General features: G+C 63.4%; 1 protein-coding gene across 11 annotated transcripts in view; it reads left to right on the top strand.

The window, feature by feature from the left end:
* Window positions 1-508: 508 nt before the first annotated feature.
* The window catches only part of KCNQ2 (potassium voltage-gated channel subfamily Q member 2), a 75,551-nt gene continuing 58,932 nt past the window's right edge, over window positions 509-17,127 (top strand). For all 11 annotated transcript variants that reach the window (XM_055372663.2, XM_055372653.2, XM_055372664.2 and 8 more), the window contains exon 1: window positions 509-1,027. In XM_055372663.2, the coding sequence (XP_055228638.1) occupies window positions 732-1,027 (296 nt within the window). In that variant the 5' untranslated portion in view covers window positions 509-731. The remainder of the gene's footprint in view (window positions 1,028-17,127) is intronic.

Here is a 17,127-nt window from a genome sequence, read left to right as displayed (position 1 = left end):
GCAGGTCCACTTGGTTAGTACTACCGGACTCAAAGGTGACCGCAGGGTCAGTGTGCACATGGCCGGGGGGATTGGGCAGGCTCAGCCCAGAGCTCTGGTCCCGCGGGCCTTGGTCCCTTCCGCCTCCCCCTCCTCTCCCCCTCCCCTCCTGTCTCCCCTCTCCCCCGCCCTCCCCTCCCCCTCCCCCACTTCCCCTCCTCTCCCCTCTCCACTCCTCCTCCCCTCCTGTCTCCCCTCTCCCCCTGCCCTCCCCTCCCCCACCTCTCCCCCCTCCCCTCCCCCTCCACTCCTGTCTCCCCTCTCCCCGTCCCCTCTCCCTCCCCTCCCCTCTCCCTCCCCTCCCCTCTTCTCTCCTCCCCTCTCCTCTCCTTCCCCCCTCCCCTCTCCTCCCCGTCCCTCCCTCTCCCCTCCCCTCCCCGTCCCTCTCCCTCCCCTCCCCTCCCCTCCCTCTCTTCTCCTCCCCTCTCCTTCGACTGGCGTCGCGGGGGTTAACGCGGGGCGGGGCGAGGCGGCGGGCGGAGCCGGCGCGGCCGCGGGCCAGGCGCCGAGGTGCGCGCGGAGCGAGGTGGCCGCAGCGTCTCCGCGCGCGGCCCAAGCCGGGCAGGAGTGCGGAACCGCCGCCTCGGCCATGCGGCTCCCGGCCGGGGGTCCTGGGCTGGGGCCCGCGCCGCCCCCCGCGCTCCGCCCCCGCTGAGCCTGAGCCCGACCCGGGGCGCCTCCCGCCCGGCACCATGGTGCAGAAGTCGCGCAACGGCGGCGTATACCCCGGCCCGAGCGGGGAGAAGAAGCTGAAGGTGGGCTTCGTGGGGCTGGACCCCGGGGCGCCCGACTCCACCCGGGACGGGGCGCTGCTGATCGCCGGCTCCGAGGCCCCCAAGCGCGGCAGCATCCTCAGCAAACCTCGCGCGGGCGGCGCGGGCGCCGGGAAGCCCCCCAAGCGCAACGCCTTCTACCGCAAGCTGCAGAATTTCCTCTACAACGTGCTGGAGCGGCCGCGCGGCTGGGCGTTCATCTACCACGCCTACGTGTGAGTGGCCGGCGGGGCCCCCGTGGCGACCCCCATGGCGACCCCCATCGGCGACCCCATCGGCGACCCCGGCCAGGCTGGCTGCGGCGGGTTTGGCTCCCTGCCCCTGGGTCTGGGTCTGGGTCCGGGGCCGGCGCTCCCCGGCGGGAGTGCTGGGCCGAGACCGGAGAGCGATTGTGCAGCGCGCGGGCAGGAAGGATTCCGGGGTCGGGGCCGCTCAGGTCGGGGTGGGGGCTCCAGGCCCGCAGGACAGAGACGTGCGGCCGCCCCAGCCCCCTCCTCAGCCTGGGAGGCCCCTCCCCGCGGCCTCTGCGCCGAACAAAGGGCCGGCCGGGGAGGGAGGGCGGCAGCGCTGGGTCTGGACTCTCCGGGACTCTCGGGGACCCGCGGGGCTGGGGCCGCCCGACCAAGCGGGGGCGGCGGGGAAGGGTCTGGCCTGTCCTCCGCCATCCTCCCGAGCCGCTCTCCCTCACACTAGGGTGAGCTTTTGGGTTCCTGAGATGGGGGAGGGGCCCTCCCATCACCCCCCCCCACCCCAGCCCGGGCTGAGCGCAGCTGTCTGTCCTGCCCCCTCGGCGCCGACGCCCCTCCCTGGCCCCGCGAACCCCCCTCAGCTCCTGCGCTCAGCTCCTGCGCTGTCCCATCTCTGCAGCCGCCGGCCGCCCCCGTGCACATCCCGGACTCAGGACCCCTCCTTGGCAGAGCGAGGCCCGGGGGAGGGGCTGCGGCAGACCTGGGACCCCCAGCCCTGGGCCTGGAAGGAGCTGTCCCCTCTTCCCGGGCGAGGCTCAAGGCACGGCTGCCTCCTGGGGCAGGGCTGGCGGGGGGCGGCCGAAGCCTGCGTCCGTGTGCACCTGGGTGTTCGCGTGTGGAATTGCACGGCCCGCTGCGTGTGCGGCCTGTACGGCCGGTGTGCACAGCCTCCCCGCGCCAGGGCGCTTGCTCTCCCATCCCAGCTGAACAAGGGACCCGCTGAGCTCCGGGACCGGCCATTTTGTGTGAGAGGCATTTTGGGATGGGAGTGAGGGGGCAGACTGGTCACAAGCTGGTCGGGCGCCCACCTGGGCCGAGAGGGGTGTGTGCCCCACGAGTGTGCCCCAGCCTGCGTGTGGCCTTGAGTGTGCCCTCAGCAGACCCTCCGTGGACTGTGATATGGGAGGGTTCTGGGGTAGGGAGAAGATCCCAGAGGGAAATGCCAGGCCGCTTACAGGGAGGGTGTCTCCGTGGAGGGCCCCTGGGCACCCAGCCTGGGACTCCCCAAGCAGAAGCTTCTCCGACCTCCTGGGTCCTGGAAGCTCTGTGGCCCCCAGGAGGTGAGTCTGGCTTTTCCAGTCCAGGGTTCATTCCCGAATCCCCAGATGAGCCTCTGTGTTCTCAGGAATGGCCTCCCCTGATGGCCCCCACCTGGCTGGGGGCCAGAGGGGCTCTTGGTGGGTCGGTACTGCTCAGCCAGGTCCCTGCCCAAGGTGACTCCCCGGAGAAGGGCAGGATAGAACCCACCCCCACAGCCCTCCTGCCCTGACAGCCTGGCTGGCGCCCCGCTTTGCGTCTGACCCAGGGTTTGTTCTGCTGTGAGTCCATGATCCAAGGGCCCAGCGTGGCTGTTCCTGAGGTTTCCCGTTGGGTCAGCAGCTCTCCGCATGGCCGCCCCCTGCCTGGGCCTGCGTGGGTCAGCCCCTCTGTCTCTCCTTCCTGTCTCTGCCTCCTGAGAGCAGCAGTCCAGAACTGGGGCAAAGCATGGGGACGCTTGCACATGTGGGGTCTGAGCCGTCTCTTCCTGACCACCCCCAGTCCGGACGGGCCCCCTCTAAGATAGAGCAGCAGCATGCGGGGGCTTCAGGCGAGACCTTCAACGTCTGAACAGCCCCGCCTTCCAGCCTGCACTAGGCCTCTCCTCAGCTCCTTTGCTGTGGGCATGGAGCTCCCTGAACCTCCCTGAGCCCCCAGCTCCCAGGCTCTCCTCAGCTCCTTTGCTGTGGGCAGGGGTGGCTTGGACTCAGGGAGGCGGCCCCTTTGGGAGGGGGATTTTTTTCTAAGGGGCAGGGCTGGAGAGCAGGGTTTCTGGTCCTGCCTCGGGTTGGACACGGGGGGCTGGTCTCAGAGCCTCTGCAAACCTCAGTTTTCCGTCGGTAACGTCGGCACAGCTGCTCTTCGACCCAGGGCTTTGTGAACACCACTGCTGGGGGGCATCACACTCTTCCAGGCCGGCCCAGTGCCCTCTGTGAAAGGGGACGTGGCTCAGCACTGCTGGTGCAGCTCACCGCCCGGCCCCTAGACCCCTGGTGTGGTGTTTGCTGCTGTCCCCATGGCCCAGCCCATCCTTGGAGTGCAGCCCCCACCTCCACTTGGGAGGCCTGGTGGCCCCGTGTCCTCTGGCCCGGCATGGACTGCCCGTGTTGCGCGTTAGGCAGCATTTGGTCTATTTGTTCATCAGCTAAACGGAGATGGAGCTCAGCTGGGCCTGGGGCAGCCGGGAGTGGGGGGAAGGCCAGGGCTCCTTGTGCTGCCGCACCCAGCTGTGGCTGAATACAGGTCCCCAGGCCCACCTGCCTTTTGCCTATTGCCACCAGTGTCTGGCTTCGGAGAGGTCAAGTTGTGAGAACCTCTCTGGGCATCCCTGTTGGACCCGGGGTGGCCACTGTCTGGGGTAGAGAGGGCGGTGGCTGCTGCCCCATGGCCCCAGGGCTTGGTGGGCGTCAGGCCAGGCCCCTGCTGCCCCCGCTCTGGGGAGGTGGGGACGTCCAGCACTGAGTTAGAGAGGGACTTCCTCCACTGTTGCTCCTCTGTGGGATCCGTGGCCTCTGCTCGCACTGCCTGGGTGCTTTCCCAGAGGCTCTGGAGACAGGGCCTTCTCTGAGTCAGAAGGGCGTCAGACCTGCTCTCTGCCTGGTCGGGGCGGGGTGCTGGGCCACCTCTCCCAGACCTCCCAAAGGGAGTGTGAGCTGCAGAAATGGCCCGAACTAGCAGATGATGTGCCCCTGGGGCTGCCGCAGGGGACTCTGGGCCAGAGCACCATGGGGGGCCCTTCGGAGCCTGAATCCGGAGCTCCAGCCTCTCTCCTTTTGCCCATCTGCGCATAGGACTGGAGCCGGGCACTGCTCCACCACGGAGTTGAACCTCCTCATCCAGGATCCCCGCGTGGGTTGCTGGGTGTGGGAAAGGGAGCTCCGCTCTGTTCCCGCTGGGTGCGGACCTCAGTTACCGCTCAGTTACAGCCTGCCAGAGGGTCATGCAGCCTGGTTCCTGTGGATGGGGAAACTGAGGCAGAGGAAGGTTGAGTGAGCTCCAGAGTTGTCCTGCTTAACTGAAAGGGGGGGTCCCAGCCTGAGATGAGAGCTTGGGGGTGCAGATTGCTTGATCTTGCCAGCAGCCCAGCCACGTGGAGTGGCCAGAGTGAAGCTGTGTTTAAAATAGGCCAGATGGGAAATCTGGCACCGGGGAGGGCCTGTCCCTGGGGCTCGCTGTGCCATCTTGGCTTTTGGGCCAGGCCTCAGCTGGGGTCCAGGGTTTCAGGGGCCTCTGGCCCTGGGCTGCTTGACCAGGTGCTGTGTCCCATTTCACTGCAGGGAAGGGCCCGGGATGGAGGGCCTATGTTCAAGTCCCCCGGTGCCGGGGCCCAGGCGCTTCCCCTCACAGTCCTGGAGAACTCGGGTGGTGCTGAGCACAGGCCGCTGGGCCTCTTTCCCACCCCTTCATTCAGCTCTGAGGCTGGTGTGAGCCCTCGCAGGGCTGGCTGGGGTGGGTAGGCGCCCGGCACAGTGGTGGGGTTCAGACACTCTCTTCTTGGTCAGGCTGCTTTGAGGGGTGAGTGCAGGCCTGGGCTTTACCCAGCACAGAGCGGGGCCCTGGCAGGACCAGGGTCCAGTCTCTGCTGACGGAGCATTGTGTGCCGAGAAAGAGACTCGAGTGCTTGAATGGCCACATTCCCCTTCTTCCCACAGCCTCCTGTGTAGGAAATCTTATGGAAATTTCCCAAAAGGTGAAGAAGCCTCGGAGAGTTGTGGTTTCTGGGGAAACCTGGATTTCTCTGGTTCCTGGGCCCCTCGGGAGGTCTCGGGCTTCCTCGCAGGATTTCTGCCCCTCACCAAATAATTTAAAGTGAAATTACTCTGGAGTGATAAGACATTGTACGTGATGCTGCTCAGTTACACGGTGGAGTCAATCTCTGTGCACATTCTGTGTCTGGGAGAGGATAGGAGCTACAGGATAAGCAGGAACTCTCCTCCTGACCATTCCACAGTGAGAGCAGAGAAAATCTGTTTTATTAGAAATCACTGCAAGCCAATCTCTGCAGAGACGCGGTCTCTCCAGAGGTGCCGGCGCCCTGGATGTGGGCACTGCTGGGCACTAAGGATTCTCGGCCCCCAGGATGCTGACCACGTGGGAGTCCTGTCTCCAGTTTTGAAAATGCTTAAATCCTGGAGTGTTTCAGAACTGTGGTCACTTCTCACGGCACAGGCTGAGTCCAGTGGTGGAGAGTGGCTTAACATAGTGATTTTCCCAGTTTGTTTTAGTCAATAAACGAATGAATCTATGGATCTCCGTTAGTCCCTGTGCTCCTGACACGTCCATGGCCCCTGTGTGCACACTCAGCAAGTCTGTCTGGCAGCTGCTCGCAAGAGCACGGGGCTAGCCTCTGCCCTGTAGGAGTGACATTCCATAGCCTCACAGGAGCTGGGCTAGCCTCAGCCCTGTAGGAATGACGTTCCGTAGCCGTAGAGGAGCTGGGCTAGCCTCAGCCCTGTAGGAGTGACGTTCCGCAGCCGTAGAGGAGCTGGGCTAGCCTCCGCCTGAAGCTGCTTCCAGTGTGGGGAGATGAATCTGCTACACAGAGTGGGTTCCCTCCTAGGAAAATGGGCAAGTCTGGAGGACCAAGGGGGACCTGTGGGGGCCTTGAATATGGGGAGAAGGGATATGGGATGGCCGAGCTGCCTTGCCCAGAGGCTGGGGAGGGGCAGCCTGTGCCCTGGGCCCTCCGAATGTCCACTTGAGGTTTGACGGGAGGCTGGGGCCAGCGGCCAGGCCGTGTCCTGTTAAAGGCTCAGGCGGGAGCAATGTGCCTGTTTTGGGAGGATGGGGGGCAAGGATGGTGGGGTGATGCCTGCGATGTCCTCCGGGAGAGACCTTGGCCTTGTGTCCGACATCTTGTCATCACAGACAGAGCCCAAGCGTGTTACCTCACGTGGGGCTGTCTTAACTATTTTCCAGTGTGCATGCCGGGCAGCTCTGAGACGGGAAACTGCTCGTGTGTGCGCGGTCCGTGGACGTAGCCCCGCTCCCCTCTGTGCTTCCGCCCATGTGAGACGTGCTCCTGTGTGGCCGTGACCTGTGAAGACCCTGAGTGACCTGTGGGGCGTGAGGCTCGGGGAGGGCAGGGCTGGGGCTCTGGCCGGGGGCGTCGTCCTGAGACTGGCCAGCGTCGGGCTCCTAGACCCGAGTTTCCTGGTCTGCGTGGTGGGGGTAACCGTTCTGCATCTGTGTCACGTGATTGCCGCCGGGATTCAACGTGTGAGTCACTCCACACGATGCCTGATGCGTGCGATGTTCCCCAAGCTCGTAGCTGTCATCACCGTGACCATGAGGCTCGTTCAGCAGAGTGGAAGGCCTCACCCCGGACGGAGCGTGGAGGCCAGGAGGGAGGATGGCTGGCCGGTCGGGGACGGCGTCGCTCTGCCCCTCCGGCCGATTCTCAGTCCCGTTGGTCAGTGGCTGGGCCGCGACGGAGAGGCCTGTGCTGCTGTTGAGGGCCAGGGCGTGGGTTGAAGCGCGGGGCCGGGCTCAAGCGTCGGAAGCTTGCCTGTTTGTCGTGTGGGACCGGCCGCGGAGATGCCGGCTGTTTACTTGGAACGAAGGTGCCTGCCCTGTGTGTGCCGGGTGTTTGGGGGATTGTCTTCCTGTTTGCGGCTTCCGGCATGTTCCCAGCATCCTGAGGGTTGAGGCTTGGAGGACAGGAATGATCTTCGGCTTGAGAAACTACAGTGGGCAGGTTTTACCAGGGAACCCCTTAAGCTGTGAAAGAGCTGCAGTGCAGGCTTCTAGTTTCCACGCGGACCGCGCCAGAGAACCCGCCGGGACGCCTCGGGACCGCAGCAGAGGACCCGCCGGGAGGCCTCGGGACCGCAGCAGAGGACCCGCCGGGAGGCCTCGGGACCGCAGCAGAGGACCCGCCGGGCGGCCTCGGGACCGCAGCAGAGGACTCGCCGGGACGCCTCAGCACCGACACTTGCTCAGCCATGAGGCCGCCTTTAGCACGGAGCGTCGAGCGGAAACGGCGGTGCCCGGAACGCGGATGCCCTTTGCAGGGCTGGAGCTCGGCTCTGCCTTCCGACAACACTTGGCTGACAGCTCCGGGAGTCTCAAAACGGTGCCTTTGTGGAGGGGAGGGCCCTGGACATGCTCAGAGGAGGAAGCGCGTCCTGGGTAGGGTGGGCAGCACCTGTTCAACACGCCTAACAGATGCAAGTTCGAAGGAGGAGGGGCCTGCAGATCTGAGCTTGTCCCCGAGGAACTCTCTGGAAATGGCTCCCGCTGGCCTCTGCGTGCGACCCCTACGCTCACCAGCCCGTGTGCCGAGCTTTCTCTGTTGATTTCGGAGTGAGTTCTGGTTCCTGCCTCCCTGGTGGGCTCTGAGTGGCAGGGCCCTGCCGACCGCTGGCCTCAGCAGCGGGTGATGGAGTGTGGGCCCTGCAGGAGGAGGCTCTGTCCTTGATGGCTCCTGGGTGAGGGGGTGTGAGGGAGGCGGCCAGCGCAAGGCGGGTGGGCCCTGAGAAGCCCGTCTGTTTCCCCTTTAGCCTGAGAAAGCTGTACCCACAGAGCTGGAGGAGGGAGTGGCTCAGGACGCTGCTTAGCAAATAGGTTGGTCTGGAGTCTGGGAAATGGAGGGTTAGACTTTTTGTTGTCTGAAGCTGGGATGGGTCGTGCTTTTAATTCGTCCAGGAGAACATGGGGCTGAAGAGCTCTCTGCTCTTGTGGCCCCTGATGGGAGTGCTCTGAGGTCTGGCAGGCCACAGAGCTGCTGGGACGGCCTCAGCCCCAAACCCGTGCCTGTCGCTTCCCGGGGCCAGGCCACAGGTTTCCCAGTGAGAGCTTTGGGGTCGACATTTCCAGGAGGAGAAGGCACTTCTGAAATAACGTGCCCTTGGTGAGCTTGTGTGGCTTTTCTTTCTCTGTAACCTGCTCTGAGTTGTCCCATTGAGTGTTCTGGGGTTGTGGGCATCTGGAGCCCGTGGAGAGGACGGGACTGGGGGTGTGTGGGGGAGACGCCCCTGCCAAGGGCAGGGGAGACCCCCTCAGTCCCACCTGGGAGAGTCTGTGCGTGGGGCTGTGGTTGATTGGCTGGCAAGTTTGAATGCGGATCAATGTGCCACTTGTTTCTAAGTCAGCAGGGCCCCTGCCCCCACACACTGAGTGGCTGGATTCTGGGAGCCTTTTCCTGTGGAGAGTGGAGCCAGAGTGTGGGGCGCAGGGCCATGGCCCTGTTCCAGTGTCGGGGAGCCAGTGTGTAGGTGCTTTCTCCTGTTATCAGTGGGCTTGTGCTGTGCTCCCTGTGGGGTTAGGCGGCCCCGGTGGGAGCTTCAGTCTTGAAAGGGGCTCATAGCCCTGGGGTATAGGCTGCTGTGCGTGGGGGGCATCACACGCAGGTCCCCAGGATGATGTGTGGTGGAGGACGGGGCGACGTGAGCTCTCCACAGAGCTTCATGTCCCTTCTGTTGTCTAAACCACAGACCCCGTGCCAGGTGAGGGGCTGGGGTGGGTGAGGCTAAGGTACCTGCCCCGAGGCCTCAGGGCACTTGGCGGCCCCTCCACCCCCACAGGAGACATCGGCTTGAGTGGAGAGGCCAGCCTCTGAGAAGGCTTCTCTCTGGCCACCAGCTGCCCAGAGCTCCCAGCCCAGGGCCAGCAGCTTGTGCTGGCCCCAGACAGGGGATGCTGCATGGGCGGCCTCTCGCAGAGGGAGTGGTGGTTTTCGGACAGTGGCTGCCTCGCTTTGGGGATGAGGATGTTTTCCAGACGTGCTCTGGAACTGACATTAGGCTCTGCTGCCTACCCAGCTTGAACAAAATTAGGTCTTTCATTTTTTTGGGTTGCTGGGAATGGCTTTGTGGATGCACGGGAGAGCATGGTTGCTCCAGGAAGTCCGGCGGTGAGTGGGTTGAACACTCGGAGTCTCCCATCCCTGAATCATCTCAGTGGGGGCGGACGGGCAGCTCCTGGGGGTGTGGCAGGGGCTGGGCTCCAGGCTGCCCAGCCTGCAGGGAGCCTCCTTCTAGATTCTTCCTCTGTATCTGTGGCGTGGAGGCATCTGCTGCCTCTGTCTGCCCCCGCCTCATCCTCCAGGTCTTCTCTAGTTCTGTTCCTCCCCATGGAGCCCTTACCCGTGACCTAAGCTGAATACCTGAGAACTTTCCAGCTTGCTTTTCTGTTTAGGTTTGGAAAAAACATGGGAAGGGTGAGTGGGAGCAAAAGGCCAGTTTCTGCCTGGCTCCCCGTCCTGGGAGGAGGTGGGGAGAAGCCTCGGGCAGGGATGAGAGGTTGGGATGTCTGCCCTGAGGGGCTGTGGGCGGGAGGCCAGAGGCGCCTGGTTAATGTGTTTCTGCCCCTGTGTGCGGGTGCAGGGTTCTAAGCTGGGTCTCAGGGTGCAGAGGGCACGTGTGTGGGACTTTCAAGTTTGTCTGTCATGGAGGCTGAGCCCAGGGGAAGGGCAGCAGCACTCGGCCGGCTGGGCTTCCTTCTCCTGGAGGAGGGCGGTCAGGGAGGCAGGGATATCGGGGGGCGCCACCCCAGGACGGAGCAGGAGGCAGCCTGGAGTCCCCTTTGTAGACCAGATAGGGCCAGGCAGGGCCTGATGTCCGTATTCTATTATTTATTTATTTTAAGTGTGGGGGTCTCGCTCTGTGGCCCAGGCTGAGTGCAGTGGTGTGATTGTAGCTCACTGCAGCCCAGAACTCCTGGGCCTGAGCGATCCTCCTGCCTTGACCTCCTGAGTAGCTGGGAGATGACCCCCTTCTTACTCGTTCTTCCAGAATAGGTCAAATTCACATGACATGTGCACACACACACACACACAGAAAAGACACCCACGGAAACGCTGGAATATATAAAATGATGTCCAGCCAGTATGATTTGCCCCCTCTGCGCTGCCCCATCTCTGTACCAGGTCAGCCATGGCCCCTCTCCTGGAGCCGTTCTCTGCATGCGTCCCACGGTACAGCATGTGTGTGTCTGTGTGTGTTTACTCACTTCTTTTCACGTGTGTGGAGTCACTCTGTGTCCTGCCTTGTGCGTGTGGCCACCTCTCCCTGCATGTCCCCCTCTAGGCTCCATCGGGCGCTCACTACTTTTCTGACCGGTTTGCAGTGATGGACCTTGAAGCAGGTGCTAGGACTTTGCCGCTGCAAATGGTGCTGCGTGGGGCTCCATGCACATCTTCACGCAAGGTGCAGGTCTGCAGGATGAATTCCTAGAAGCTGCCTGGTGGCTGTAAAAATGTTCTCATCCCAAAGGACCAAATATGCAGAGAAGTTTAACACTCACTTTTCCTGTCATTGAAAAGTTACATTTTTGTGGAAACCCGTCCAGGCTGGAGACAGAAGGTGTGTGCAGGGAGAGGAGGCTGTGGGGCACCACTCTAGGCTGCCTGCTGCTCAGGTGGTTGATGTGGGGGCAGATGCCCTGTTCCTTGGGGTAGGTGCCACCCCCTCCCTGCTGCCTGGGGTAGGTGCAGCCTCCTCCCTGCTCCCTGGGGTAGGTGCTGCCTCCTCCCTGCTGCCTGGGGTAGATGCAGTCTCCTCCCTGCTCCCTGGGGTAGGTGCAGCCTCCTCCCTGCTGCCCGGGGTAGGTACAGCCTCCTCCTCCCTGCTGCCTGGGGTAGATGCAGCCTCCTCTCTGCTCCCTGGGGTAGATGCAGCCTCCTCCCTGCTGCCCTGGGGTAGATGCAGCCTCTTCCCTGCTCCATGGGGTAGGTGCAGCCTCCTCCCTGCTCCCTGGGGTAGATGCAGCCTCCTCCCTGCTGCCTGGGGTAGGTGCCACCTCCTCCCTGCTCCCTGGGGTAGGTGCAGCCTCCTCTCTGCTGCCTGGGGTAGGTGCAGCCTCCTCCCTGCTGCCCGGGGTAGGTACAGCCTCCTCCTCCCTGCTGCCCGGGGTAGGTGCAGCCTCCTCCTCCCTGCTGCCTGGGGTAGGTGATATTTCTGCCCTCCTACCTGGTTAGGCGCTGGGGCCACTCTTGGGGATGGGAGAGGAGGGCCGGCCCCCGGGGTGCTGGCCATGGTCCTGACCAGGAGCTGCAGTTGCGGCTCCTCGTGGGCCAGAGGATCCCCTTGTGTGATTCTTGTTTGGCATCCGCCCAGGCCATAGAGTCAGGGGCTTGGCTCACCTCTGGGCAGCTATGGGGAAGGGGCTGGTGTTTGGGAGGTGCCCGAGGAATGATCGGTGGGGGGTGGCTGCTGGGGCAAGGTACACGACCGGCTTCTCTCCTTTACAATTAGCACTGAGCCAGCTTATCTGAGACCATCCCTTCCCACGGGGGCCATTTAATTAGCCAAGAGCTGAGTTAAGATCACGTGAAGAAAGTGGGGGGGGAGGCCTTGGCCTGAGCGGCGGGTGGACAGGGCTGCGTCTGTCAGGGTGAGGGGGTCTGGCGGCCCCTGCCGCCCTCGTTTCTTAAATAAACGTTTGGTCGTGGCTTATTTTCTTCTGACTGCAAAGTAAGCACATCCACTGCAGGAAACTGGGAAAGCGTGGAAAACAGGGAAGGACGTTTGCTCTTCCTGGTTTCTTTCCAGGTGTCTGCGCCTGCCTGTGCGTTTCTAAACAGAATAGGATTCAGGCGGTCCCGTCCCGCTGTGGTGTTAACGGCATACTGTCCGCACTTCTCATGGGCAAGATGAGTCTCGCGTGCCAGTTGGCCTGTCTCTGACCTGGGGCTGCCGCAGCACCTGTCCAGCCACCTGTGGACACGGATGACGGCAGAGTCCCTGTGTTGTGTGGTGTCCCTGCATGGATGTGGACACCACAGCTGTCCTGGGGACGTGTCCACATGAGGCTTGGGGAATCCACATGTGTCCCATCCAGGGCCGTCCTGCAGGCCCCAGGTCTGCCTGAATGTGATTAGGTGATGAGGCCACCCTGGCCAGGAAGGCTGTTGAGGGGAGAGGGAGGACGCAGGCTGGCCCAGGAGGGGCTTATGTTGGAACGAGGTTCTTTCTGTGGGGTGAGCCCTCCGTCGCCGGAGGTGTGCAAGTGGAGGCCGAGAGAGAGCACTCACTAGGACGTTTGTAGGGGGCCAGGGACTGGAGCTGTGAGCCGTGGACCAGCTGAGGGCACTGGCCTGCTTGGGAGGGGGTTAGGCGTGGCTGTCTCGGGGGGCTGTGGGGGGGAAGGCCTGCTGGGAGCCTCGGTCAGGAGCGCCACTGTTGGGGTGCCCTCAGCACCTGAATGGGTTTCGGGTGGGGCTGACAGGCAGCTTGAGCCCATGAAGGGAATGTGGGATGTCTCAGGAGGAGCCCCCTTGTTGAGGGTGGGGGGAGCCCCTCTCCACCCCAGCTCCCCTGGGACCTCATGAAGCCTTTGCTCCCCAAAGCTGCCAAGGGCTTGGGTAAGGCCAGGGAGGGACCTGCAGGGTCAGGAGCCCAGGCCAGGCCAAGCAGGGGTCCCCAAAGGTGCTGGGGATGGGGGTGTGCATGACAGGGAAGCTCTGGGGCTCGGGTTTGGGGAGGAGTAGGCTGGGCTGGGAGGGGGACACTGGCCAGGGCCAGAGCCAAGCTTCAGCCACAGAAGAAGGGGTGATTCCACAGCTCACAAGGTCCCTGGGTGCCGTCTGCTCCCTGTAGTGTAAACGCACCTGTCCACATTCCAGCCTTCCTACCGAGATGACAGCACCATGGACTGGAGGAGTCTGGAGGGGACAAGGTGTGGTGAGTGTTAACTCTCCCCACCCAAAGCTATCCTGTTCAGAGAGAAACTGAGGCACAGGTGGGTGGACACCCTGGGCACAGAGCCACTGATGGGCAGGCAGGTTACCTGTGTGCGCTTGCTGTCCCAGACCTTGACAACACGGTTTATTTTGTTTTTTAAAAATAGAGGTTAAATTATCCTAACATGCAGATAGCATTTTAAAGTGAGTAATTCAGAGGCATTTAGAGTGGAGAATTTAGTGATGATCTGCCGCCACCAGCCCTATTTGAAAACTTGTCACCCCATGTGGACACTCTTGCCCTCTGCCATCGTGTGCCCCACCCTGTCCCTGGAAGTTGCCGGTCTCCTTCCTGTCTCTGTGACGTGCCTGTTATTTTATTTTATTTTATTTATTTATTTTTGAGGCAGGGTCTCTTTTCACCCAGGCTGGAGTGCAGTGTCTCAATCACAGCTCACTGCAGCCTTGACCTCCTGGACTCGAGCCATCCTCCAGCCTCCATCTCCCGAGTCACTGGGACTGCAGGTGCCCCACCACATCTGGCTAACTTAAATCATTTGTAGAGATGGGGTCTCACTGTGTTACCCAGGCTGGTCTCGAACTCCTAGGCCCAAGCTGTCCTCCTGCCTCGGCCTCGCCAAGCTCTGGGAGTACAGGCGTGGCCGCCGGGCCCGGCCTGTTTGCTTCGGACGTTTCGTGTAAGTGGAGTTGTCATCGTGGTGCCGTTTTGTGCCTGGCTTTCCTTGCCGAGCCTGCCCTCAGGTTCCTTCGTGTTTAGGGTACTCCTTCATCCTCCCCGTGTCTGGGGGCCGCTGCCTCGTCCTTCCCGTGGCCGCACGGACGGACCTCAGTTTATCTACCCACCCACCAACTGGATGTTGGGTTGCGTCTGCCGTGAGGCTGCTGTGGACACGCGGTGAGTGTCTCTGGACATTTCGTCATTCCTCTTGGGACGAAGCCTGCGTCACATGTGGCCAGGTGCCCTGGGTGGGCTGTGCCCTCCTCATCTCAGCCCCCCAGACCCACACAGGCCCCCTCCCGGAGCCCTCGCCTTGCTCTTCCCGCTGTGCGGAAGGCGGTGCAGTGACGCCTGAGTGTGGGCCCCAGGCCTAGCTGCCAGCCTGGGCTCTCGAGCAGGTTCAACTTGGCCAGGGTAGGGTCTTGGCTGCCACCTGACTGGATGTGGGGAGACCCCTCTATGCAGGTTCTGGGCTGGGCACTTGGGGCCACTGTCTGAGCAGAGGATGTGGGGTCCTGCCTCCGGGAGGGCGAGCAGACCCCTGCTCTGGGGGGACAGTGCTCGGTCAGGCTCAGGGTCCTGGAGAGAATACACCAGGGAGACTTGGGGGCTGCCCGGGGAAGGGATGGTCGGGCAGCCTTTCAGAGAAAGTGACCTGAGATTGAAGCCTGGGGGATGAGGGGGCGGCTCTGGGACCTGCGGGTAGGAGAGGATTCCAGGCAGCAGGAAGTGCACGTGCAAAGGCCCTGGGGCAGGGACAGCGTTTGCCGAGGGCAGGAGGGGAGCAGGGTGGATGGGTCGCGTGGGGTCCACCATGAGGCACTGCAGCGGCCTCGAGGGCCAGGCCAGGGTGGGGTCTATCTTCAGGGCCTGGGGCTTGCCTATGCTGGCTGCCATTCCCACCCAGCTTCTCCACATGCTTCTGGGATCGAAGTGGCTGGTACAGGGGTGCTTCTCTGCGGGCTCAGTGGGTTGGGATGGGGCAGTGGAGAGTGGGTAGCCGGGGCATGCTGGGAGGAAGAGTAAAGTCCAGGGGACCCCAGGCCAGGGGCTGCGAGCCCAGGGAGGTTGCGGGGTTGGGGAGGGCGGGCCAGGACCTCTGCGTGGGGCTGGGCTGGGCATTTTGGCCAGCCCTGCTTGGTGCACCTGCTGGGTCTCTGTCCAGCACCTGTGGTCTGGGTGGGACAGGTGACTAATGGAGAACAAATGAGCCCTGCGGAGCTTCCGTCTCCAGGGACCATGAGCAGGCGCTGCTAAGTCACGAGGCAGTGCCCGGGGAGCTGATTTCACCGCGTGCTGAGCCAGCGGGTTTCCTGCCAGGGCCTGGGAGTCCGCCCACAGCTGCAGCTCCCAGAGCCCCTGGGGTGCATGGCGGACGTCCCCTCTTTCTGGGCCGGGGCGAAGGCCCTGGAAGGACCTGTGGTTGCTGCAGCAATGCAGGGGGCTGGGGGTCCCTGTGAGCCTTGGGCATCTGCTGCGGGAGTGGTTAGGGAGCAACGTGCAGGTGGGCAGGACCCCCGCCTCCAGCTCCTCCACTCTTGTTCCCGAGGGAGCCACAGCTGGCTGAAGGAAGTGGCCATCGTGGGGCCATGGTCAGTGTGGGGCATCAAGAGCCCCCTGAGAGCGCCTCCCTGCCCAGGATGTTGGAAGGAGGGCTGTAGGTGCCAGGTGGGCACAGGTGGGCATAGGCAGGCCCAGGCTGTTTGGAGGCCGTGAGCATCAGGCTAGCAGCTGGGCCTTCTGAGGACCTGAGACTTCCTGACCTGTGTCCTGTCAGGGTCCAGTTGAGCACCCAGTGTTTGGGAGGCTCGGTCCCACCTGGGCCACCTCCCATCCCTGCCCCATGGCCTTAGGCTCAGGTGGGTGCTGCCGGAAGCTCCGAATGAGGGTGGACCCCGGCCTGGCAGGTACAAGCCACGCAGTGCTCAGCATGAGGCGGCTCCATGCGAGAGGTCTCTCTGTGCAGCTCTCCAGGAGCGTGACCCGTGTCCCCTCCAGCCCCGGCGGTCTGCAGTGATCCATCACGCTTGGTTCATGCCCGGTTCACGCCTGGACTCTGTCAGCGGCGCCCGCGCCCGTCACTTCTGAGGTGGGAGGTGGCGTGTGTCCTGGAAACAGAGCAGTTCATTAGATGGTGAAATTAGATTCCAGGTTGCAGCGTGGCGGCCGCCTAATGGACGAGGCGAGCGGGGCCCCCAGGGAGGCTCCAGCAGTCCTGGACCTGGTGCCCACTCCGGCCTCACGCTGGCTTCCTGCTCACCCCCGGGGCCCTGCTGGGCTCCCAGGTCCCCAGCCCCGGGGAGGTGCAGCCTCATCAGCATGGACATTGTTCTGGACAGGGAATTTCTGCCTAAGGAGGCTGCGTGGGACCCCCCAGGACCCCCTGCGGTGGGAGAGGGGTGCATGGTGGGGGCCGTGCAGCCAGCCAGCTCTGGCCAATCCACGCGTGGGTCTCTGAGAGTCTCCGGAGCCTCTGTTTTCCCGACTGTGAAAATGGGCACGTGACTGTAGGGCTGCTTCCCTCCTGGCAGGTCGTGGGTGTGCTGAGAAGCTTAGCCCGTGGAGTGGGAGTGGGGTCTTGATGTCAGGGGCCCCTCCTGACCCAACCCTGGCTCTGTCTGAGGCAGGGGCTGAGGGTGGCGGTGAGGTGGCGACGCCTTCCCTCCTGCCCGCCCATCCTTCACGTGTTCCGTTTTCATTTCTCAAGATGAGATGAACAGCCCTGGCCAACTCGGAGTCAGCCTCTGGGGAAGGGGCCTGACTGGAGGATCCAGAGTCACAGAGTGAGGGGGCTGGCTGTGGGACTGACTCGGGGGGCCCAGACCCCTCCTGCGCCGAGTCCTCTTCCCCAAGTGCATGAAGCGAGTGAGGAGCGGGGTGGCGGTGTCTGTGTCATGCTTTCCCAGAAAAGAAATATCCCCTTCAACCAGAATGGGGAAGGAAGGCGGGGGAGACCTGGAAGCACAGGAGTCTCCCGGAGGTGGGGGGCCGGTGAACAGAGGGGTCTCCCGGAGGCGGGGGGGCGGTGAGCAGAGGGGTCTCCCGGAGGTGGGGGGCCGGTGAGCAGAGGGGTCTCCCGGAGGTGGGGGGCCGGTGAGCAGAGGAGTTTCTGCATCTCAAGGCCTGAGGGTGCCAGCGTGGGGGCCCCAGGACTGTGGTCCGGCCTTAACTGGGCACCCCTCTGGCCTGGTGACCCTTTGGTCCCTCCCGCGGGCCCCTCCCTGCCCCAACTTCTCCTCTTTGCACTTGGGTCCCAGTTCCCAGGAGGAGACCCCCCGCTGCTCCACACTCAGGCTGTGGCTGCATTCGGGGTGCCTGATCCCCGCCATGGCCTCTCTTGTGATCTGGGGCTGTCTGATGGGCACGGGGCTGGGCTGTGCGTCAGGGACGTGCGGTGAGCCCCAGCCGACGCCTGCGGTCCAGGTGTCCCCCTGCCCCTCTGCTCAGTGG

Source organism: Gorilla gorilla, chromosome 21 (genome assembly GCF_029281585.2).
Source record: "Gorilla gorilla gorilla isolate KB3781 chromosome 21, NHGRI_mGorGor1-v2.1_pri, whole genome shotgun sequence".
Lineage (NCBI taxonomy): Eukaryota > Metazoa > Chordata > Mammalia > Primates > Hominidae > Gorilla > Gorilla gorilla.
The sequence above is the reverse complement of the archived record's forward strand: the minus strand, read 5'-3'. Positions and strand labels throughout refer to the sequence as shown.